A 25,926-nucleotide genomic window follows, 5' to 3' on the forward strand; every position below is an offset into this window, starting at 1 on the left:
GAGGCTCCCAAAGTTGATGGACTCTTTCAGGACCTTTGAAAAGTAGGCCACTATTATGTAGGTATTTGGCTCTAGACAACAAAGTTTTGAACATTTGATCTATTACAGAAATTATATAATTGTGTCACTTCCCTAAAGATGTTCAGAAAAAAAGGGTCCTAATGTTAACATTATAGTAGAAAGCAGCCATAAAAACTACAAGACTACTGAAGTGAACTAAAAAAATACTGAATTGAACATTAAAGCTGTAGGACCCTAACCTCAGTTTGTAAAGAACAAATATCTGAGAACCTGTCAGCAAGTACGTTAATAGGAATGACATCCCCAATGTCAATCGGTGAAGGTCTCCCTAGGATTTAAAAAAACCAATGTTTATTACAACAAAACCTTATTTATTTATTACTTGGTACCTAACTCAGCAGTAACTTACTAGAACATGTCTACTTTTTCTAAATGGCATAATTTGGTAATTTATGTAAACAACTGTGGGAATTAGCAGAAGCTATCTCTTTATCCTCTTCTCTCTAGTGTCAGCTCCAGAAAGATAACTTAAATGCTGCCTAATAGCAGTAAATAGATAGCTCTACCAGGTACCTCTATGAAATGTTTGTGCATACATCTGGGCATCCTTTGGTTTAAAATTTGTGAAAAGTGTAACAGCTGCTAGTGTTCTTCGGCCCTGATAGTCTTTACTTTTCCCTCATTTTTATCAAACAATTTTTAATATAAATGCCTTGTTTTGAGCGGAAAAAAAAGCACAAAAATAACAAAATCAAAACTAGCTGCAGAGCTGTTGCAATCTGGACTTATTTATCATCAAGACAAAAAGTTGTTGAAAATGATGCTTTTTTTTTTTCCCCCAGAGTCCTAATTTTTAATCACTCTGCAAACCTGTTTTGTATTAATGGGAGTTCTTCAACAGAAGTTATGCTCATATAGGTAGTATTCTGAGTGCTGACAGCAGTTTATAGAACTAAAAGGAGAAAACACTTTTTTTCATTGCTTTCTGTTAGTAGCTCTTTCTCCATATTAATTTCTTATTACTTTTACACTTATATATGATATCTGGAAGGACAGTGTTACTGATAAAAAGTCCAGGATTAAGTTCAGCCTTTCAGCTCAGTCTTGCAAAAATTTCTGCAAAGTTACATGAATTCTCCATTTTATGGATTATTAGCCTTAAGGAAGTTACTAGAATCTATTACATTAATTATTCCCATAGGAATTATATATTCATTCTCTAAAGAGAACTATCAATTTCATCTAGTATTCTTAATCCAACTATGAGTCTGAATGGCAAAAAGAGCAGCTAAGAAAAACAGCCAGGTAAGAAATTTCTTATTCTGTAGCACAGCTTTTGCTCTCATTACTCAGTAATTGAACAGTAAGCAATCAGTCACAGAAGGAAGGGGTCTGAAGAATAAATAGGAATGTAATTCTTGTAAAAGGACAAACAAAAGGTGAGGTTTTTCCCCCATATACAAACCTCTGGTTTCATTATCCTAACAAAGATAGCTGACTGTAAACTTTCTTAGAACTTGCAATAGTGACTGCTGCAGAATTTACCATCTTTTCTACAGGAACTATGAGACTTTCAAAGATTTAGCCTCTGAGCACAATAAAATTAACTGGGTGGTTATGTGTACTGCCCAGCAGATAGTCTGAAAGATGTGATTTGAAGGTCTGACATTTTTATTCTTATGGCTTTGTGTACTTAACACTGTTCTGAATAATACTTCTAAAAAGTTCAGATTAACTTTTCTTCATTCTCTGTGTTTCAAGTAAATTTTGGTCTGGAGCAAACTCATTTACTTTTGGAGCATTTCACAACTAAAATTAGGATTTTATGTCCTTCTAAAAATCCAGGACACATGAATTGACACCTGCATAAATAATTGTAATGTCTAGGCCCCAATTTCCCACTAAACTGAAGAAGTCCTGTCTGTATAAACAAATAGTTTAATTTGGAACTCTAGTACAGTATAAGTAAACCGGAAATCAACAAAAAGTCTGCTCTTGTTTGTTACCTGCAAATTTAATTTAACATTTTAGCCTTTTTTACTCTGCTCTACTGTAACTGAGAATTCTGTTTCACAGTTTATCCTGGCCATAAAGAAAGGCTTACAGACAGTATAAGAAACTTTGCTCAGCCGCAGTTGTTTGAAGAGCCATTTCAATATACACCAAGCATCTGACTTACAATTCTGAGACTGCAGGGAGCTTCAAAGTCCACAAAATCCATACACGACACATTTTAGACATAATTTAGATATAACTTAGCAGATTCCTTTTGTGTTTGTTACAGATTGGGACAACTTCAGTCTTTATAGTCAGCTTCTTATTTTCAGACATTTAAAAAAGTTTTAGTGTTAAGGATATAATTTAAGAGCTTAAAATACACAAAATCTGTTTTACGAAGGTGTTTTAAATTAATTGGTAGTGATTTCATTTCATGTTGGAAAAAACCCAAAGTTATTATTTGTTAACTTACCTACTCCCAAAATTCTGCAGTTCACGTTTACTGCCTCTGATGCAGCCTCTACACACATCTTTAGAATTAATTCTAGTCTGTCTTCATAAGTTTTAGGGTTGAGCTGGGTATACTTCTTAACTATTTCACCCTAGAAATTAAAAACAACATAACATGCTCCACAGAAATGTACTTCATGATGAAACTTCACTTTAAAAATGGAGAGTCATAACTCTTAAAAAACCCCAAAACAGATGCATGCCTTAGATCTTGGTCCTACAGACTGTTCTGTGCAAGATTCCTGACAACTCTCTGGGACAAGTTTGCAAGACGATGCATTACATTCTGCTTCTGTAATCAATCTCCCCGGACTGAAATAAAATACGTATTTTAAGGAACACATGGATCATGTAAGGAAGTATCACAGGAGCTACTGGAACTGTTGTTATGAGTAAACCATGATACAACAATGCACTTGAGCTAAACACTAAAAAAAAAAAAAAAGAGAGCGCAGCAATTGCCGAAAAGGACAAAAACGCCATCGTGCTCTAAGAATAAAATGTTTCCAATTCAACTACATGAAAATTTTGCATGCTGTCACAGAGACTGCTATTTTACCAGCAGGAGAGTCAGCCAGATAGGAATTCTGGAAATTTCAGTGTCAAGATTACTATCCTTTCAGAAATAACTTTTCTTCTAATCACTACTGAGTCACTTGAAATATTTCTGGAGTACCATCTACTGTGATGTATCTTGTATGGGGGAGGGAGAGCCCAGGAAAAAGGGATCATTTTCAACCCTAGGAGTCATGCAGTGGTAATGAAAGAATTCACTGTGCGTGCCTGAATCTGTGGGTACTAAGGAACTAATCTTAATGTAATGTTAATATTGCAGGATTAGGCCAGGAAACTGTGGAAGATATGCTGTTTAGCGATGTTATTCTCTCTATTATATCCCCCTGTACTCTACAAAGTAAACACCATTGGATTAATACAACTGAGCAAAAAGGAGTAACAAAGACAATCTAGATCCAACACGGCTGATTCATTGTTGCCAAAGTAACTTAGAGAAGTCCAAGATGTCAGTGGTTTGAATATTAGATCTCATCATTTCAGCATCATGTCAGCAATAGTTTGGCAATTTTTATGTTTAGTTTCCTCTTCACTTTTGGTTTGGAGTGGGAGGGAAATCAGAGGAAGTTACTTTGGAAGACTAGGCTGCAGCAAACATTATCAGAGGACAGAACAGCTTTTAAAAGGAGCTTTTCAAAACTCATTTTCTTAATGAAAACTAGACCTTTAATTCTGCCATCTTCTGTTAAATGCTTACATCTACTGTATAAGTTTTATTATGTAATTCTGATCCTTTCCACTCTGATTTGCTAATGTTTCAACTTTCATAAATGCCACTTCAAGCTACACTGTGTAAAATGGACAGGATTTTTAATTTTTTTTCCCCCCCAGGCTCTGTTGGTAGAAAACTGTGGTGTCAATTTTACATCCAAAAAATTATACTGTTAGAAGTTGACTGTAAGACCTTAAAGATCTGCCAGACATCTCCTTTTAAATGAATGAAAAAATTATAGACCATACCAGGTCCATTTATGTAGCCCCTCACCTTTCTGCAGGCAAATTTTCTTTCTGGGTCACTATATCTAACACATGTGTTTATCTGGAAGTATACAGTATAACTGTAGGAGTAACTGTCCAATACTGTTGGGAATAAAAGCCAGAGACTCCTCAACATGAGTTTTATTCACATCTTTAAAGTGCTGCAGATTTCAGGACTTCTATGGGTTTTTTTCCCCCTCCAAACAGGAAGACAGGTGTCTAAATGAATCAGAATTCTTCAGTCCCAACTATCCTTTCATTTATCAACCTGGATAAGAATTTTTTCAAATATTTTTACACCAGGTATTTTTTATCCCATAAGCTTGAAGCTCACAAGTTTAAATAGCAATTTTGTGGGTTTTCCGTTGTTCTGGATAATTAGCTGATAGTCATAGGTGTATTTACTTGTTTCACTTTAAGATGCCATTGCAGGTGATTTGGCATCAAACTGATACTGATGCCATTTTGGTAGCCTCACCTGCTGTTTTTAAGACATTGGATTTTGTTGTGTTTGCCAAGCATGGACTTTTCATCTTTTCAAGTTAGCTGACTGGCTAACTAAGCTATGCAAGCAGTGCATACTTACTAGTGCTATGACACAGGCAAAGGAAAACTTCCAACTGTGCCATTACCAGAGAAATGGGTTGAGGAATTTCAAAGAATAGAGACCATTCGATCACACAGTATTCCTAAACCTGAACATCAACATACATCCTTTACAAGGGCTGTAACTTCCAGCCTATTTCAAATAAGTTACTTCCACAGGAAGAGAGACACTTCAGACTCAAAACTCCCTCAGTCTTTAAACTCTCTACAAATTCTAGTGTATGTATCAAATGCTGTTTATTCTGATTATAGTATAAACCATCAAGCACCACCTCTTTTCATACATTAAAGAACACAGCACAATTTAAAAAAAACCCCACAGAATCATCTAGGTTGGAAAAGACCTTGGAAGATCATCCAGTCCAACCATTAACCTAACACTGACAGTTCCCAACTACACCATATCCCTAAGCGCTATGTCGACCCTACTCTTAAACACCTCCAGGGATGGGTACTTCACACCTCCCTGGGCAGCCCAAACCCTGATAGGAATATGAGATCATCATACAACTCAAATCCACCACCCTTTTCCAATGAAAGATCAAGAAACTAATTCAGCTGGTTTTAAGAAATCTTTTTTAACCAGTTCCTACTATTTAGCAATGAAGATACCATACCCTTCCAGACTATCTATTCCAGCATTCCCTTGCATTTTTAGCAAATGTACTTTGCTAGCTTAACAGCAGTCTCAGAAAAGCAAACCAGCAGGCAAGTTATATCAAGACTGTATTAAAGGTGCAACAAGTGAGGAAAAAAAATCTACTTTACCCCTCTACAGCAAGAGCCAGTGGGACTGCTTTGTGTTGGAGCTCTTTGGCATCACAAGCCCATATCCCCACTGTAGGAACAGAACCACAAAGCCCAACAGAATATCTAAAAGCACAACAGAATATTTACCTTCATACTGACGATTGCTACTCGGAGATTTGTTCCACCCAGGTCCACAGCCAGAGCACTCTGTGTCTCTAGAATATGGTCAATATCTTGTGAAATACTATCTTTGACAGGAGGAAAACAGAATTTCTTTTGCAATGGCTCTTTAAGATCAATAGACTTAAGGAACTTCAAAATTCTTGGAACTGCATTACCATCTCCATATATTTTTGAGCTAGAATATGAAAAAAAACCCCATTTAATTGGAAATAACACTGCAGTGTATAAGTTCTTTATACGAAAGAAGGCTGTAACACTGTGTCATTACAAAATCACGATATGGCTACTACAACAATACTGCAGCTCACACTACGTGAGTCTGTCATGGGATATTGTAGATAGTATCAGTAGTTTGAAGATCACGCAACAGATAGTGCAAGCTTGACATTAGCTCCATTTTGGAATATGAAACATGAAATGTAGAAAACTGGAAAGTTCATGATGCCAAAAAACATAAAATATTAAAAGTTTAATGAAAGTACTCATATAATAAAGCTCTAGCTCTAACATATGGAAAGTTTAAGTATGTGAAACAAGATGTACTTAACACAGATGACAACTGCACAGTAATAAACTGTACATACATGTCAATTTTCAACATATAAGTCTGTTTTTAAAATATCATCATACAAGGTGTCAGACATTTGGCATTACATGATTCAGTTTTTTTTACTCTGTTGATGTTCTTAAGAAATATACTTTTGATTGTTGTCCTTAATTAGATAAATACCTCTTCAAGTTTGTAAGAACTTAAATGTTAAAAGAACAGAGGGTAGATACTGTATGGCTGAAGAAAAACAGAAAAGCATCTTGCTATAATCCTGAAGCTTCCCCGGAAGTTTGCACTCAGGACTCTATATGTGTCATGCCTGAGGTCAATCCAGCTATGAAGTAGCGTGTCCTTTCAGGCACAAGTCAGGGGTAGGCTGACAGACTGTTTGCCCCTATGCTGTTCCTATGGAACAAGCTCTCTTAATTATGCTAGTCTAAGCTAACATAGAATTTTGTGTTCTTTTGGATATTAAATTACTAGTTATATCAAAACATTACTAGTATTTGTAGAACAAAATGTTACTAATCTGTATACCAGATATGGCACTATGATTCTGAATGAGGTATGTGAAATGAAAAATAATTTGTAACCTCACATTAGATTATTAAAAGCACTCCAGATACAACGATCCATCTCAGGACTAAATGCCTTTTACTCTACTGCTTTAACATCCCCTCCAATGAAGCAAGATTTATACACTTACCATGGATACTGTTTACCAAACTGCAGGTGTAGAGCATGCAGAATCTTATCCTGGGTATCAGCATCACGAACATGAAGAACATTTTCACCTAGATGACAAAAGTTAACATAACAGGACAGGTCAGCTCCTCAAATTACATTAGAGGATAAGAAATGCTTTAGAGATGAAGAAAAAATTATTTTTTATCTCCTCTAAGCAGAAAAGACTCCAGCCAGATCAACGTCACTTTTCATCAGTTATGTGCATCCTCTTGCTCCCAGTAAAGCAGTGGTGACTCCTGTGATATGCTGTCATGCATTATGAAACACTAGAGAGTAGCATATTAGCCTTCAACAGAATCCTATTACTAAATTAAAAATGCATAAATGAAAACGGAGAGTAAATGGCTATATACCTGCGTATCTGTGAAACACTAATACAGTTAGTTCCTGAAGTGGTGAAAAGTTTTTGTTTTTTAAAGTGAAATTTCAATACATGTCAAACACCCAACTAGCTGTAAAGGAAAACAATTAGTTGTCTATTCTGCTAATGAAATCCACTGCAAATGGAGATGTATTTTAACTTTTTTACAGATGCAAACCTCATTATCTTACATAAACACACAAGCAGCACTATCAATACAGGACTAACCAGTGAAGCTTTAAAATTGCACTGATACTGCAAGATGGCCTCTGTCAAGCATTCATTTGACTTGGAAGAAAAAACCTCAGAACCATGAGGAAATTGAAAGTTAAGCAAACGTGTACCTGTTTCTCTTCCTGTCTGACGTGTCCCCAAGTTAATAACTGGCGTACCGAATGCTCCCACCTCTCTGACACCACAACTGCTGTTGCCAATCATACAACCAGCATGAGCAACTAACTGAATGAACTGGTCAAACGGGACATGCTTTACAGCCCGAAAATTAGGATGGTGTTCAATGCCCTTCTTCCTCATCACCCGAACCATCTCTTTGCTTCCTACAGAAAAACAAGATATAGAATAAATGATTGTTAAACTGAAAGTCCAAACATGCAAAGGACTGACTAACAGCTGTCCATTGAATTGCCAGCTCTTTTTGTTCTCTTTTTACCCTCACAGTATAAATCGCAGAGCTGGGCACTTAAGCCCAAATTTGACCCCAAAAACCACTGCAAAAATCTTTATGTAGCTTTTAGTTTATTTAATAGGCATTGATACTGCTTTTACATGTCGCATGGTTTCCCTTCGTCTTCCCCACCACCACTGAAAAGCTGTCATGTCTTCCAGTAATGTAAACATAGAACTGCAGGTGATGCACACATGATGCTGAGACCATCCAGCTATTTCCACCTGGCTGGAGGTTCCAGGATAAAAGCACTCCATAAGGATACTCCATGTGTCCTTCTGTCATAAAGGTATTTTACTCACCTGCATCCACATTAGGGAATAGAACAAGTGTTCTCTTTTTAAAGGAGATGAGTGCATCTAGTGTAAGCTCAAACATCTTTATGGAATGTTTAATATCTGTGGTTACAGGGTGTTGCAGAGCAACTATATAATCTCTGGTTTTGACATCTTCACCTGTCCAAAAGAAGCCAAAGAAAAGGTTTTTTTATTGGCACAAAATTGTAAGAGGAAGGGAGGACATTTTTGAAACTGTATACAGATGTGAAAGCCTGAACAGTCAAGGCATTGAAGGGGGTATCCAACACAAATTTCAATGCTACAATAAAATTCAAGGGAATAACAGGAGAATATAGCTTGTTATTTGCCTCTCTAAGCAAATCTCATTACTTCAGAGACCACTACCTAAACCCCAGCAATCTGCTAACTTTCAGGCCTACATCTAAAGCTCACACCAGTATAAATCTGGATTAACATGAAAGCCCTGAAGCTGCTCAGGTTTTCTGTCAGTTGCCCATCTTCAAGCAAAGATTCATTCCCATTGCTTTAAAAAAAGTTTGTTTTAGTACATTTGATAAAAAAGTTTATCTGCAAAATATTCATCTACTGATCTAAGAAAATTCCAGCATCCAACTACACAGGTTATTGTGCCATATAGGAGACTGCTTTTTATCTTTGACAAACCAAACACAAAACCTCATTTTTTTTACAGGAATTATTTGTAAGTCAGTGAACATGTATTCCCTAAAAGAATGTTCACAATATAATTTCCCTTTGATTTCTTTTAGATTAGCCCTGTTCAGTTTTGATTCTATTTAAATATATCCTTTATACCAAAATAACTATTCACATAAGACTGTTTTGTTTTTAAGTTGTTCAGCTCAGAGAAGTTACCTATTTACAGGGTAACTTTTTTTGATTTAGCAAAAGGACCTGATGAGTTACTAGGAGAGATTTGTAGCTTTCCAGCTGTACATGTTAGAACACAGAACAAAAGAAAAAGAAAATGTTGAAAGAAATACAAGATACTATTACCAAATATACTGGTTTTTTGAGAAGCAGGTTGATGCTTGATAATCATCAATTAACAAAATTTAAACTTACTAGCATGAAGTCTGTCTCTTTCTTTCCTGTACTTTTCTCAGTCACTGGTCAATAGACTGATAACCTAGTTAGTGATTTTGTGTAGTGTTGAAAGTCTTCATATGAAAAAAGTAAGAAGTGGACTGCTCACCTAGCCACATGCGTATAATACTCATGTAGTCCTTATTTCTGGCAGAGAGAAGCTTGTCATACGAAGGACAGCCTGCTAAAAGGATGCGGTCATGGTCTTCACACATGGCTATCAAATGCTGCTCTGCGCTCCTTGTGCAACACACATGGTAATGGGCCAGTTTAGTTATAGCATGTCTGATAGAGTCATCAATGGTCCCACTGACTTCCCCACCTTCAATGTGAAGAATGCGAATATTCATCAGGGCTGCAGATGTGGCCAGAGCCAAAGCATCAAATCTGTCCCCGTGAACTATCATTATATCCGGTTTCAGGCGGTTCAGGACATCCGGTAACTTGACTAATGCAAGGCCAACTGACTCCACCATAGCTGCCTCATCTTCCCCTCTCACAATGGTGTGCAGTCTTGTATGAATATCAAAGTCATCTTGTTCAATCATACGATAGGTATTACTGAAGGTAAGAGCAAAAGTGTTAGTTAGTACAACTTGGGTTTACAGCAACAGTTTGACAAAATAAGTGTGTATTAGAATAGTTGGTACTGGATTTGAACACAGGCCTGCTTATCATATCTCCTTCATTGAGGAAAACAGTTTTTAAGATTTTAACAAAATGTTCTCATCTATATGAAGATCTTCCCTCATATACCAAGCATCAAGTTTTCTAGACACCTTTAATGAGCACTTTGCTGAACATATTCTGGAAATCCTCAGAAACCAAACTCTCTGTTCATGTGTTTGCAGAGCCTTTTGGAGAATAGATATGGTATGGTTTCCTTTCAGGAAAGGTATGTCAACTCACCAATATATCAACTGCTGGACAAGTGTGTAAATACAACAGATATGATGCAAAGCTGAGGCCTGTACGTTCAAAGAAAACATCCTGCTGCTATCATTCATTTTTCAGATTTTGTATTTGAGCTGTATAAAGACTTACAGACTTCAGAAATCACTGCACAAAGGCCTTAAGTTCAAAGGAAACAGACTTAAAAAAAGGCTTTCCACACAGCCTATGAGCTTTATTTCATAATGAGGAAGTTAAAACATTCCTTGAATACTAAGAATTATTACTGTTTAAAGTTAACATGTTTGAAATATGAAAGATCACACATCTGTATAATACTTGTTTTCCACATGCACTAAACCTGACCTAAGAAGTCTGCACACTCTGGCTGGAATGAGAAAAGACCCAGAAGCTTTCCAATTTTGTCTTTAATCCATCTGACACATTCACTATCTTATTCAAAGCATTACACTTTTAAACTGATTTCAACCAGATTTAATTTTCATTAAATCCACTCTGCTACTCATATGCTGCAAATGAAAATCTCACAATCTGCAAGCTGAGCAAAGATAGCAAGGACTATAAAGTGCTCCAGCTCAAGTAAAGAAGCAATCTCCATTCTGCATGACTAAAGAAAATCCTAACAATTCAATTCTTCTCACTGCTGAAACACACAGAATACCTTCCTACAAGTAACTAAAGTAATTTGTTTTTTTAAAAAGGCAAATCCTTTTTATGTGACTGAGTGAAGCGGCTCAGATTTTTATAGCATAAACTGCATTACATTTCCAACTCCATTTACAATTACCCTTCACAGACCTACTTTTTTTCTACTGTGTGCAATTAATCTCAAAAACTTTCTCCTCTTCTATATTCTTTCCCTTCTGAAAGATGAAAATCTAGGGAACAAGACTCTGCATTTTTGTTGTTTTGTTTCTTTTACTATCCTCTAAATATTTTAGTAAGAAACATTTTGCAGGATCACTATCATTCAAATTCTGCTACTGCCAATTACCCTACTCAAATCATTAGAACACATACATTTTGAGGACCTTTAATTCTCTAGGATCCCCCAGGTAAAGGAGTGCAGGGCTAGGTCCCCAAAAAAGCCCCAAGCAGTACCAGGGTTTAAGAATATTTACCACAAAGCAACCAAAAGCAACAACATTTTTCAGATCAAAACTTTTATTGCTTTGTGCATTACTAATCATTTACATCAGAAAAATGGGTGTTAAACACCTTGGAATTAAAAAAGTAGTATTTTGTGCTACTCTGCACAAGTCTTGCAATCCAGCAAAGGATTCAGAACTATAGAAAAATCAGGGTCATGTTTCTTCTCTTCAGCAAATAAAATGGGATCACCTTATTTCTCGAATCAGGCAGGATGTAATTCAACATGCTAACCTGCTAAGAAGTTTGACTGGGGGTTTTTTGTTTGTTTTTTTTAAATTGGGTTTCATTTGTGGTGTTGAATTCACCTTGACATGTTATTAGAAACAGCATCCAGTACAAAGCAAGGAACAGAACACTATATTGAGAATGAACAGCAGTGAAAGTTCCTGTTTTAATAGTTTGAGATAATATAACTTTCTCATACTCTAAAGTATAGAGTGCTAAAATTTCTTGTTGTAAAGTCCAGAAAGTGTCTTCACTTGAAGATATGCATAACATTTCTAGAAGTTCAACAATGCTAAATATGCTGCAAGCCTTATCCTAAAGTCTGATTTTGACTTGTAAAGTAAGCATTTTCCTATCTATTTCAGTTACTGGGCCCAATCTGGTAAATACAGCCTGAGCAAAACCAACCAACCAATCACAACCCCAGTAAGAATATGTATGCTGCTCCTTCTGCCTTTTCTCCAACAAGCAGCAGACTATTCACCTGGATGTGGAAAGTCCTTCTAAAGAAAGGGATTTGGACCAAGACATTCCATCCTCCCAGGCAGGTTATCTGACTGCTTACTTATAGTTTGGCAGGAGAGATTAGGGTCCCTTCCATAACACCCTATACCTAATATATCTATCAGTTATTTATTTTGTCAGAAAGAGACAACTACCCTTTCCTTCTTCCACAGTCCCATAAGGAAGAACTAACAGTATTCCCCAGGGATATGGAATATATAAGTACTTTCTCCAATAACTATACAAAGTGGAAGAGCTACAACATTAAATGACTGAAGATTTTCTTTCCTCTGTGAAAATTAAAATCTATAGCATGTTTTTCTTCAATAATCACCAGATTCTTAGAGAAATCTCAATTGAGTTTCTCACTTCATATTGTCTGGGATCCTGTTGCACATCTCAGTTACAGCATTTATACAAATTTCTAAAATTCCGAGACGTTAAAAAAACCAACAAAACAGAAATATGCAATCACAGAAGCAGCTTCAAAATTAAATAAAATCTGAAAAAAAACTTTTAAAATTTTGTTGTATACATTCATGATGACAAGGATTTTGTTACCTAACATTCATGATATTATCACTCACACCCAGAAACAGATTGGCAGAGAGACAAAAATTCACCTTACCCATAATCATCAATCAGGTGGGAACCAAGCACTACAACATCAAGTTCAAAGAACTGAGGTTCTGCCTTTATACCAAACATAATGGGAGCTAATTTTGAATAATCAGCACGGTTGCAAGTAGCCACACAAACACGAAGTTTGTGGTTGTTGCCATTCTTCTCCATTACTTCCTTTTGTTTCTGTTTTGAAAGATTCTTGAAATACACTTCCTGAAATAAATGGGAGGGAGGGGGGTGGAGAAGCAACATTAATAATAATCTTTATATCAAGTACACGGTACACTTCATAATAGGCATATACAAGTGCAACCCAGAACTGTGACACATACTAACTCATCCATTGATAAAAGACAGTACCTATCATTAGAAAGTTTTAGAAAAGGACGCTTATTTTTTCTTTCTTACCTAAATACCTCTATTTCTATAAATAATATATAAAAATTCTATATAAACAATATTTAAGTAATAGAAAGTTCAACTGTAATTAAATATTAAACTACTTTTTCCTGTTCAGATGGAAACTTCTGATACATGATTGATGCCTTAGTAAGTGAAAGAAAATAACCTCATATTCCAAAACCACAGAATGGGACAAACAGCTAAAAGATATATTCACTGACAGACTCTGTGAACAAGAAGAGAAAGTTTTTACCTCAGTCAGTTTATGTACCCGTTAGACACTTTGTTGAGGTAAAGTGAGTTAAACATTAGCTTCTAAACCCTTACATGCTGTTTTGCAGGCCAAAGTACATCAACATATTCAATAATACAAAATTAGGTTACAATAAGACAAAAACTTTTAGAGACAAGTAGATAAATACGGGTGATTATCATCATCAGGCAATTTGGAGGTTAGTGAAAAAAAGTTTCTGAGTTGAAATGCCACAGAAACAGTATTTTCACAAGCAACATCAAGAGTTACTGTAACAAGACATTTTCTCTAACCAAATTTTACAACTTGTTTAGCAGCTGATTAAACTAGGTAATAATTTTTAATGTTTGCACTTCCTCTGTTTACCATTTTGCCTTGATGTTTTTATTGTGGGTTTTGTTTCCATTTAGCAATTGGTAAAAACATTTCAGAGAAAAGGAAAAGCCCATTAAAAAAGTATATAGTGGTGTCCCCCTCAAACAGAAACTACTAAGTTGGTAGCAGAGTGTATCAGATCAGCTATCTATAAGTTAATCGTTGTCCTCCTTCCAAAGATAACTGTATTTTAGGTAAGTGCCATCTTTTCATTACGAAATCTAACGTTATGTCAGATTTTTACTACAGTTTAATAGCAAGTAAACTTTTTCCATATTAATGCATAAGGATTGCTCGTCTCTGACTCCGAGTATCAATCTCTCTACTGGTTTTGACAGCTAGGGAAGCTCTTTCTGTGCAGCTCCTATGCAAGCATGACAATATTGACATACAATGTCATGCTCCTTTTATATTGCATTTTATTTTTGTCAGTAAATTTTTAAAGGAAAGTCTATTGTGACATCCCATTCTTACAAATCTTAAAATTTAGCAATTTCTCAAAGATTTCCCAATTTTTAACACAGATTAGTTTCGGTTTTATCACAGATAGTGAAACATTGTTTTGGTGTAATAGTAACATTAGGGTGATCAGGAATCTATCTCAAGTTGTAAAAGGTAAGAAAATGTTTCTAGTCTCCCCTTGCAATCCATTATGGCTCTGCAAAACTATGATTGGCAGTGATGTTTTTCCTCCAACAGCCAGGATTCCTGATTTTACACTACCTTTCAGAATAAAGCTGAAGTAGCAAAAAGCAAAGATGGTTGCCATCATTAAACTCATATGAAATGGCACTTACTTACTCAAGCAAAGCAGCTATGTCAATGCTAGCCAACTGCAGTAAAATAGATACAGTTTGGAATTTCAGCATTTGATTACTATGATGAAAAATTGAGTTCTATGGATTCAGCCATGAAGTGATAGATATCCTTCATCTGAATTTACATTTGAACCGTACTTCAAATTGTCAAATGATAATCCTCCTGGCAAATTACTTCCTCATGCTGAAAGCATCTGCAGTTACGTATCATAGTATATATGATGGCTGTTTTAATTTAATCTTGTCTTTCTTTTTGTCCAACAGACTTGAAATATTTTTAAAGTATGTAAGAAATTCAGTACCTCATTTTGAAAATGTAGAAAGAGTACTTTGCAGGATTTTAGATGCTGCATAAAGGTAGGTCAGAGAGCATGTTATCCTGTATCACCAAGGGAAACCTGAAACCACATTAGCTAGATTCAGATCTGACTGAACCACTGCTTTCTCGTTTCTAAAACAACCTCTTTTTGGAGATGGTTCTGAGCAGGACATCCTGTCACTGTACATGTAAAAACAGCCACTAATTCAAATAAAATCACATTTAAGATATGAGGGCCACTTCTGACATCCCTATTAGCTTGTTTTTGAAACTGCATGAATAACATTAATATAATTAAAGCAAACCTCTCACAAGACTGCATATTCTATACTATATAAACTGAGAAGCCAAAGGAGAAGCACAAAATAAGGAAGTGACAAAGCGAGCTTACCCAAAGCCTGCTTCCTTCAAGTTATCTGAGCTAGAACCAGCAGTTCTGACCCTCTGACAAAGTAGTTATCTTTTCATTTGTGCAAAGCAGGCTTTTAAGAATGTTTTACCAATTATCAGGCCTTAGCATAAAGGACACAGCCAGCATAAAGATGAACCAATAACCAAGTTGTATTTGATAAAAAAGGGTCAGTACATGGGTGAGCACTGGGGGTACAAACAAGTCAATCAGATTATATATAATCAACAACAACCCCACTGAACCCAATAACGACACCACATGACCAACAATGGGTGGAATAAATGGTGAAATGCAGTCTCTCGTAGAAGGGACAGGAGACAACAGAGTCAATAAACCAAACACGTAAGACCAAGGAAGCCACATACTGAATCTCTACACAGCCAACATTTACAAAAGCCAGACCTGACTGGAGCCCAGTTCCAGGGAGACAGGAGGTCCTTCCCCAACAGCAAACACTGCAAAATGCATCCACCTCACAGACAGACACTGCCCCTTCCTGCAAGTGGTCCCAGCCTTTATCCCTAAGTGGGACACCTGACCTTTGTTTACTTAATGCAGACACCTGGGGGTCATTTACCTAATGGCTCTCCCTGCAAGGCTGGCCAAACCCTGGAGAGAAGACTAAAGGCAAACTCACCCCCACTTTGTAAAGGGCTGTGGGAATCACCCATAAGTCAACCTTAATTTGGGGCTTGGCGTTGAAACCCCAGTATTTCAAAGCAGCATAATAGTTTTCTGTCCCCCTTGATCTTCAAGCACTGTCTAAAATTCTAGAACCTTTCAATCCAAATCCAGAAAACACCATCTCCTGAAATACTGTCTGTAAGTTATAAAAAATAAAAATCTCATGGTTCACCATAACTACAGATCTACCAGAAGTGAACTGCTAGATCACACATCTTTCTGGCCACACAGATCACATTCAATTACAGTTGCTATGGGCTGCAATAATGGTCTCTTGAAATAATTTCAGAGATAGATGTGGAGATACTTCAAAGGTATCCGAACTGAACAGAATCAAAAAGCAATTCATGCTCTTTGAGCGTTTCAACTTCTGTTAGCATTAGGTTTCAGCAAGCCCCAAAGCAGAATTAATTTTAGTACTGCCTTAAACTTCTGTAACACAATAGTTTCAAAACCTTGAAAATAAGCCACACACAGGCCTTGGTGCACACAGTTCTTCTACTGCAGTTTTAACATCTGTTTTTCTGAAGAACAAAAATATTTACCCTAGCAAAAGGACTGAAAACAATCCAATATAAGTGTTAAGTACATGAGGAAATGTTTTTATGTGTTTCATTGTAAAGAAAAATACTGCTACATCACAGTTAAAAAAGACAATTCTATCTTGACTCTGATTTATTCTGAACCTGTAAATGCAAAAATAATTCTGTATTTTCAGATCATATTCACTGTCAACAAATAGTGGCAAAGTCCCTTCACTAACAGTATATTCCTTCAAGCAGAGCTGTAATGTCCTAGCTACATATTTTAAGTTTGTTACCATTATGATTTTGGATTTTTCAGGCTAGTCACTTTTCAGAACAGTTCACTGAAATTCTTTTAAATAATCACTAATAATTACCTCTTGATTTCTAGGTGTTTGATGGTATACTGAGTTTGATCTACAGAGCCTCCTCTAGTCCAGAATCTTCCTGTTCCAAGGTCTACATTTTCTACCTTGCTGGGACTAGTAATCTTCAGCAGAAGGGAGAAGAAATGAAAGTGATCCATGAAGGACTACTTGAAATAATTAATCTCTACTTGTTTTAGTCTACTGCATTTCCACACCCCATCTTAAGGCTTTTAGAGGTTCAATGACTTTTTAAGATGGCGGAATTCTGGGCCACATTTTACAGCAACCAAGTAGCTACTATTCCTGTCAGCAGTCTCAAGTGCATGAGACACCCCTTTACCTGCGTTTCACAAATAATGCCATCTGTATATTCTACATTCACATTTCTAAAGCAATGATTTTTAAAATCAAAGAGCCTGGAGTACTCCTCTTTGCAATCTCTGTAGATGCTTGTGTGCTTGTGGAGTCATCCCATCTTCTCATTTGTTTCTCTGTGTGGTATGTATATAGGTTATTCTGCCCAAAACTCTTCCCACACCATGTACTAGTATGTGTATTCATGCCAGTCTTCTTTACCCATCGGGCCATTGCTTCTATATAACCCATATGCACACACCTGTGGGGCCTGTTGCTGCAGCCCTATGCCTGGTGGCTATATACAAAATCAAATCTGTCAGCAACTCCCCTGAACGCATCTGTGCAAGTGGAAAAGCATTCTGTAACCTTGCGTATTTGTTTCTTGTCTCACCCTGTGCACATATTACCCCATGCTGAGGTGAGAAACCCTTCCCACCATTTTCCCCCGACAAATGGGATCAACCTCTTCACTGCCCACCTTCTTTATGTGTACGTGGGATCACGTTCTCTACGCCTCTCAAGTATAAAGACAGATTTATTACCCAAGTGGAGGGTCTGCCCTTCTGTACCTCATTTATCCTACATCTGCAAAGTACCATTCCAGATGTACACCCCCAATATACACATGGAAAACCCTTCTGCCATGCAACTTATATGTGTGCACATACTCAAGTGCAGGGTCATTTCCTCTATAGGCCTCTGTAAATCCGTGTGTGCAAGGGCTGTCCCTCAACACACCTCCAATACGCAGAACCGCACACATGCCTTTCTGTAGACAATCCTTCCATTCTCCCCGATTTGCACACGTGTATATACCCACACCTATGGCCATTCTCTTTATTCCCCCGGAAAAGACTCACGTGCACCTTTCACGTGCAATATCTCCCCTAGACGCACCCGTGCACACATGCCTTGGCAAGGCCGTTTCCGCTGAACTCCCCAACATGCCCCTGCACGTACTCCCAGCGCAGGTCCTCCCGCTGCGTACCTCGCCACACAGGTGTGCATACGACCGGTCCGCTGCCCCCAGCGCTCACCCTCGCAGCACCACCCCGGACGCATGCGCGCCCACCCCCAGCCCTGCGCCGGCTGCCGCGCGCAATAAAGCTTACGCACAGTCGGTGGAGCTCTTCCCACCCGATGACGCCCCGGCGCTGGGGCGCGGCTACCGGCGGCTCTGCAGAGGTCCTACCACCCTTCCCCCTATTTCCGCCGGGCCGATAAGGCGATGCCGCGCGACCTTCCCTGCCCAGCAGTACGACCTCAGCGGCCCCAGTTCCTCTGGGCCCCCAGGCACCCCGCGTAGGCCAGGCCAGCGTGACCCCACTTCACGATCACCTCACCCCACAGCGGGGACGCTGGAGCTTAGCTCATCAAAGGCCGAACTGGCACGAAAACCCCGCCCTCAGCAGGGCGGTCCCGCCTGTCCCTCCTCCGCGGAGCGCTGGGGGCGGGGCGGACGGGCCCAGTTGAGGAGCGGGCTTTCACCAGGCTGCTACGCGCCCCACAGCTTGAGGCTAGGCCGCAGGAGCCGGGGGTCTCTTCTCTTGGCCTGGTACTGAACACCTTCTGCTGCGGGGGTCTGCAGAGTGACGGCGTAGCAGCCCTGAGCGGTGTCGAGCTGGACGTCTCCCTGGCGAAGGGCTGAGCATGAGGCTGTTCGTGGTAGTGTTTGTGTAGGAATGTGTGCTGGTTTGCTTCTATAACCGTATCCTTATCTCAGGACAGCCTCTTGCTGCCGGTTTATATATGGAATAACGTGATGCAATACACATCAGAGCAATGCAGTTAAAACTGCTTTAGTGGAGATTACCATCATGTTAACAGCTTTTAAAATAAGGGGTGTCAGAAAGCTGTGAACTGTGAGGTTGCCTGTACGAGGTGCAAACTGAGGACAGGCACAGCCCACAGCAATGCATGGAAGAATAAGGAGGGTGCCTGATCTTGCAGGCTGTGGGGAACTATAGCCCTGTGTGGTTAGAACACCTGCCTGTAGCTCAAAGGGATTTTGGGCGTGCTGCAGAATTCTATTACTTTGGTGTTAATTCAGCCAAGAATGCCTGTTCCTTAAATCCTGTTGATTCCATCGGCAAGTGACACAATCAAATGAGATGTTAAACCTGCCATCAAGTATTGCTGATCATCGGTATGTTTCAGTGGATTGTAAAAGAGAAGAAGTGTCTTGTTTCCTCACACTGAATGTGTTTTGGGGTCAAAGTGGTCTGTCATTAGTGAGACTACTGTGACTTGGATCCTAGATCAATACCCTAGGCATCATGTGTGAGAACAACAACCTATGCCCACTATATTTTGCTATGGAAGCACCTAAAGAAAATGTTTAGGTAGCTGGTGGCACACAGTCCCAGTAAAATAAGAATTCTTCACCCACTTTTCTCTCTCTGATAGATCTCATGTTTGTGTGGCTGAAATGTGACAGTCTAATGTGGTACAGTCTAATCAAGCCTGTGCCACATTCAGTTCTTTGGTGCCTGCACTCTGACATAGTTTTTCAGTCCAAATTGTATCTTTGTTCATCCATATAATACTTGAAGTGTCTCAAATTCCTTCTGCTCTCACCCTCTACGTCTCAGGAAAATTAGCCTTAATGGTGACTCCTTGTCTGACATACCTACAAAAAAAAAATAGAGGCAAGGAATTGGAATGGTTGCCTTCCCGTCCTTTACTAGGGAGAAAAAGTTGACTTTCTACCATTTATGAATATTTGTTTAGAAAGGCTTTGAGAAATAAACACTGAAGTCTCCCAACTAAAAAAATATCTTAAACAGGAATTATTGCAATTATGGTGATTTAAAATGTAAAGTAAAAAACCTTTAAGATTTGCCCTTGGGAATTTAAAACTCTGAATTGACCACTCTCCAAGAGAAATAGAATATCTTATGCTGATGTTCAGAAAGTCCTCGGACAGCTGTGGTCCAATGAGTCATAGCTCTGCAAAGCCTCAATGTTTTGAGAATATTGTAACACACCTGCTTCTCAAATTACCAGGGATCTTAACTTGAAATACTGACCAGAGGTAGTAATAGCAAATGGAAGGCACCTTAGGTCCAATTCATGTCCCACTTAAGTTGATTTCATTGTTCTCTGTATCACTAGATTTTCTTTATGCATACTGCACATTGCATAGAAACCTATGTGCATTCTAGAAATGTCATTATAAGTAAGTTTGAATTGTCTCCTGAAATGCTTTTGGGTTATGATAAGCTTACCAGTCTACCTACAGCTGGTTTCACTGAGACAAAATGCTGAGCCTGAATCATATTTGAGCATGAGTGTATGGAAGTGTGTCTATATTTACAAATCCTGAGTTATACTAGTACTTATGTAGCTAGAAGCAACTGCATTGAGAGTTATTCTTACAACAACATCAATGCATCTCTTGATACGTTTTTTCCAGAAGTGTTCTAATGGTGTTTCAGCATCTTGTAGCACAAGCTGCAGAAGGGGGAATGTTTATGCTCCTTTTGGTTATTTCTCCCCCACAGACCTTGTGTAATACATAAATACAGTGAAATTTATCTTGGGTAAGCAAGCCCTGCCCCAAGTCTCTCCAGCAGAAAAACAAATGCTATCCAGAAAGGTGAGATGGGAGGAGAAGCTTCAGCCCATATTCTGCCTGCTGCTGTCAGTCTTACCCTTTGCTGCTCAGAATCTTCAATGATGCTGTGAAGATGGCCTGCTATCCTTACCAGGCCCTGAGACAGTACTGAGGCTCATCAGAAGAGTAGGGTCTCAGTGTTCACATTAATTCATTGGCCCTATCTTCACCAAAAAGCTGTGCAGAAATGGTAACAGCCATGCAGAGAAATACTGGAGATGGTCTTTTTTCTTTCAAGAGAGATCATGCTGCTTAAGATTTGAACAGAAGGACCAAGATCATCTGTTTTGGTTTTCAGCTTGCTGAAAGATCAGACTCTTTGGAAACCTACCCCAAAAGAGGTAAAGATGCTAAACTGTGGTCTGAGAAGGGATTTGTCAGTGCATGACTATGTGCAGGAGATGGATATTGTGGACAGAAAGAGTCAGCAGCACTGTAATCTTCTGCACTGGGGCTAAGCACCATGTTACTTCTTACCTCTTGAGAATAAAGGAATATGTCTTTTTAAATCAATATCTACATGAGATGGAGCTTTAATTACTTTTTTCCTTAACTCTTAATTTACATCCATTTTATTTATGTCAAAATCAGCTGCTGACTGTAAGAAAAGAAAACCTAAGATTTTCAAAAGCAACTAGAAGCATCTGTCCCTGTCAATTCTATACTGTCCAGCCTAAGACACTTGAAAGCAACTTGAATTTTAGTTATAAGACTCATGGTGGTTTCAGAAGAGCAGGACCTTCTGACAGCCAAACTGGTAACTTTTGAAGATTTTGGCACGTTAATGCTCAGCTGCTGTGAATGCACTCAATTATGAATATTCCTTATAGGAAAAGACCGAGTAACACATGCTACATGATATAAGGAGAATATAAAAACATACACATAGCAGGGAAAGCATGACAAGTTATTACCTTCCTGTGTTTTCCTGTTTGTTCTTCCCAGATGAGCTGTGCAGTTAATAGTAACTGTAAGCAACCACAGGAGTATGTTAGCTAGGCCAGTATCACATCACATTATTTGATGTTTTGGAGAAAGGGAAGACATAGAGGATAAGACAATGACATACATGCTATGTAAAGGTAAATCTAGGGTTTTATTCTCCCCTCACCCCAACACAGATCTCTCATCTTTGCTCAGTGTCTTATGCTAATACAAAAAGAGGACCTGCATGTAGGTCAGATTGTTAGGCACAGAATTACTGGCTAACGGAGAAGAAATCCAAAACTGTGTGAAAATCTGTTCCCTGTCTCGGGGACGATATGTGTCCAAAGAGCAACAAAGCCGGTGAAGGGAGCTGTCTTATGAGGAACTGCTGAGGGAACTGGGGTTGTTTAGTCTGGAGAAAAGGAGGCTGAGGGTTGACCTTATTGATCTCTACCTGAAAGGAGGTTTTAGCGAGGTGGGTATCGGTCTCTTCTCCCAAGTAACAAGTGATAGGAAAGAGAGGAAATGGCCTCAGGTTGAACCAGGAGAGGTTTAGGTTGGATGTTAGCAAAAATTTCTTCACCAAAAGGGTTATCAAACTGGAACAAGCTGTGCAGGGAAGTGGTGGAGGTACTGTCCCTGGAGGTATTTAAAAGATGTATAGACATGGCACTTAGGGACAGGGTTTAGTGGTGGACTTGGTAGTGTTAGGTTAACAGTTGGACTCAATGGGTCTTTTCTAACATAAATGATTCTATCATTCGACAGTGAAATCAGGTGCATCAAAATCTCATGTAACAAGCACAGTTGTGAATCTCATTGAAATAACTAGGAATTAGCTAAAAAGTATAAGAGGATTTTTTTTTTTTAGAGCTGCCGATGTTTGATAACAGATTAACCACCTCTTTTTTCTTATTGGAAAGATGGCATATGCTGATATCTGGTGTATTATAACTGCATCTCCTTATATCCTATAAAATTTGAGTCATTTTTCAAGTAACTAGTTAGAGTCATAGGATGCAAAAAAGTCCTGGTATGAAAAGCAACCTCCATTCTAGGGAATTCCTTGGTCAGGGGTTGGGGGTGCAAAGCACTGGAAGGAACACTGGTAACCTCAATAGGATTTTTTTTCAGTTTGTTCAGTCTCTAACAACTTGAGCCTTTACCTTAATTTCATGTTAAGAAAATCACAAAACTTCTTTCCCACCCCCTTTCTCTAAAAATAAAACAGTGGAACTGACCCACTTTTTGCTGTTATTTACTCTGCTTGTGTGACCTGTTTAATTGTTCAAACGGGTCTGTTTTCTTTATTTGGATTAAAAACTTTGAAGGTTCTGTTTTTTCTATTTTTTCTGAAGCTCCACTATGTTCATTCCTGCTGCAATAAACATGATTGGTGATTGCTGACACACATCAAACATCCACTAGGGAATATGACACAGTTCAACATACCCAAACTGGCTTCAAACCAGTTGGTCTTGAACAACGATGACAACCAAGGCTGGGGTGATTGTTGTGGTGTAGTTCTTCGTCTTACTGTGCTGTTGCCTGTGCTGTGCATCTAAACCCCTTTCTTGATCAGTAGACAACATGGTTTACTTAAAACAATTTGAGGCACATTCAGACAGGAATGAATAGAGCTGCTGTACATTCTCAGAGTATTTGGACAAAAGCCAGTGAATAATCAGCTTGACTGGAAGCTGTCATCACTAGGTAAGAACAGTGGGTAAACTTGCCAAATACCAAATCCCAGTTTCCACCTCTGCTACAGGTGGGAGAGTTATTTGTTATACATACTTGGTTGAGGAAACCATGCAGAATAAGCAAGTTATCTGGATAAAAATGGCTCTTATATGTGAAAGATCAGAAAGCAAGTTCTGTTAAGCTTTCTCAGTTATTACTTTGGGTTTTTATTACAAGTGGTTTATATTGCTTTAAGGAGGCAAGTTTGCAAGACTGAGCTTAATTCTCTACCCCTCTTTCAGTGGAAGCTAAGCCTACATTGTTTCTGCTTCATTCCTACTGTATTATCACAATTTTAAAGATGGAAGATACCAAAATTACCATGCTCCAGTAATGCTGTGGTTCTACTCTTGTGTTCTGCTGTACTCCATGCAGCCCTCTCTCCTCACTCCAATCTTCCTTTCAGCAGGTGAAAAGAAACTAAGGGTGCATTGTGTTTGTCCAAACAGAAGCAGCTGTGTATGTAGGTCTGTGAAGTCTTGCAAGCTCTAACAAAGGTGCAAGAGTGGTGCTGTCTTGGAGCAGGAAGTCCATCAGGCCACAAGCTGGGAGAAAGAAGAGGAGGAGCCAGAAACTACCATCTAGTGATGACTGCCTAATTTTTCCACTTAAATTTGACATACAGTGCTGAAAATTGAATGGCTGGCAGTAAGGAGGAGTACTGGATCAAACTTTGGCCTCCTGTCACTATTAATAAATATGTCCTTGTTGTGAATAGGTCTAGAGGTCCCTGTTTGCCATTCTTGACCAACTAGTATCTCTCTTACATCTTTCTTAGCCCTTTTGAGGCTGTGTGGTATCCTACTTGCATGCAACTGTGTTTTCAGTGTGTCTGTCGGCTGACAAATATTTGAAATATATCTTCACTGGTAGTTCATCACTTTAATTTTAAGGGGTAAAAATGCTACTACGTAATTAGAAAATAAATCTGTTAAGCAGAGATCTAATAACAGGACTAAAGAATGATAATATTAATCATGTATTTCCACTTTTTTTCCATATTAAAATAACTTGGTTTGTGTGTAATTTGTGGACTTTGGCTATTAACTGCACTAAGACAAAAAAAGTCTAAAGAAAAAAATGGGATTGTAAAGATGGTGACAGTACAAAGCATATAGTCAGTTTACAGTTGCAAAGACAGATGAGGAAAATTCGAGAAACAGAGAATAGAAAATGAGTAAAGAAGTGTAGCTGTAAAGGGTAAATCCTGCCTTGGAAGCTTGTAGCACATGAGGTATCATTAGCTGAGTTATTCAAGTGTCTTCTTTAATCATGTGACCTTTAGAGCAATCTTAAATCCTAAACTATTATATGGCTATTATATTTTCCTGAAAAAATTTCAGATATTTGATTTGAGGAAGCTGCAGAGATGTAATGGAAGGCTCAAATGCCAGTCAAAAGCAGTGTTTTCAGTATCAGGCATTACACAGAAGTACATGTTTGTTTTTAAAGCTGGGACAAGAAAGAAATGTCCTCATTTTTTGTTTGGAGTATCTATAGCCCTTATTTTCATAACAAGCAATCTTCAGAAACAGTTTTGTTTAAGCAAAAGTCAATGAAAAGTAAAAACAAGCACAGAGTTTTAAAAGAGGTACTGTCTCTCTATAGAAGGCTTTCAACCAACAAACCTTCTGTAAATGTGCTTTACTTGGACAGGAAGCCAGGACCCTATAAATGATGAAAAGCAAATCTCTGGAATTCAGAATGACATATAGGAATGGAAAAAAAACCCACCTCTAATGGCCATTTACTTACTTCTTTTTGATACTTATCTGGAAAAAAAGTCACATGAAGAGCATCTGATTCAGCTGTTATTCTGACTCAACTTTCACAATAGTCTAATTTTCTCAGCTGGATTTGCTACCCATGTTCTTTTATTAAAGCTTAATTTAGTACTCAATATTTTAATGAAATATAGTCCAGAATTACAAAGAAATAAAAGCAACTGCTAACTTCAACACACATGCTCATAGGCTATGCTGAGTCCCTCCAGGAAAGACCATACACCACTGAGAGACTAGCAATTTTCCTAAGGCCCTCAATGTACCAAGATGTAGGAATTTACTCAGAATCATGTGGTTACTAGATCACTTTCTGAGTGCTGAGGCAGTATTTATTAGAAACTTAGCCTGAATGTCCCTGCCATGTGGCTAGTGAGACTTCATTTTATGAGAAGCTCCCCCCTCTTACTTTTCCTGTTTTCTGAAACCTTGTGTATCTCTGAAAAGCAGTTACGAAATACTGACATTGTGTATCATGCTCTCATGCCTGTATTTTCTCATACAAAGTTCTATGACTCACCTCAATCTTTTTACAATGAAATTGTAAGAAAAATCATCAAATTTG

General features: G+C 38.2%; 1 protein-coding gene and 1 long non-coding RNA gene across 16 annotated transcripts in view; one reads left to right on the forward strand and one right to left on the reverse strand.

Annotated features, from left to right (window-relative positions):
- GNE (glucosamine (UDP-N-acetyl)-2-epimerase/N-acetylmannosamine kinase) overlaps positions 1-24,391 on the reverse strand; it is a 28,575-nt gene extending 4,184 nt beyond the window's left edge. Inside the window, exons 1-10 of one of the 15 annotated variants that reach the window (XM_026866092.1) lie at positions 23,902-24,391; positions 19,841-19,923; positions 16,947-17,059; positions 12,787-12,995; positions 9,475-9,926; positions 8,265-8,417; positions 7,622-7,834; positions 6,876-6,963; positions 5,584-5,794; positions 2,489-2,621 (exon numbers count right to left, since the gene is read on the reverse strand). In XM_026866092.1, coding sequence (XP_026721893.1) covers positions 2,489-2,621; positions 5,584-5,794; positions 6,876-6,963; positions 7,622-7,834; positions 8,265-8,417; positions 9,475-9,926; positions 12,787-12,950 — 1,414 coding nt within the window. In that variant the 5' untranslated portion in view covers positions 12,951-12,995; positions 16,947-17,059; positions 19,841-19,923; positions 23,902-24,391. Of the gene's footprint in view, positions 1-2,488; positions 2,622-5,583; positions 5,795-6,875; positions 6,964-7,621; positions 7,835-8,264; positions 8,418-9,474; positions 9,927-12,786; positions 12,996-14,932; positions 15,318-15,409; positions 15,430-16,946; positions 18,351-18,410; positions 18,499-18,556; positions 19,814-19,840; positions 21,526-23,901 lie in introns of those variants that run through there. The other 14 variants (XM_026866095.1, XM_026866090.1, XM_026866097.1 and 11 more) reach the window with 14 other exon arrangements.
- On the forward strand, positions 15,328-16,198 carry LOC113489996. Its single transcript, XR_003400123.1, has 2 exons — positions 15,328-15,442; positions 16,085-16,198. It is a non-coding gene; the product is annotated as an uncharacterized LOC113489996 (long non-coding RNA).
- Positions 24,392-25,926: the final 1,535 nt, after the last annotated feature.

The sequence above is a fragment of the Athene cunicularia genome, assembly GCF_003259725.1.
Source record: "Athene cunicularia isolate RWA chromosome Z unlocalized genomic scaffold, athCun1 chrZ_part2, whole genome shotgun sequence".
In the NCBI taxonomy this organism is placed as follows: domain Eukaryota; kingdom Metazoa; phylum Chordata; class Aves; order Strigiformes; family Strigidae; genus Athene; species Athene cunicularia.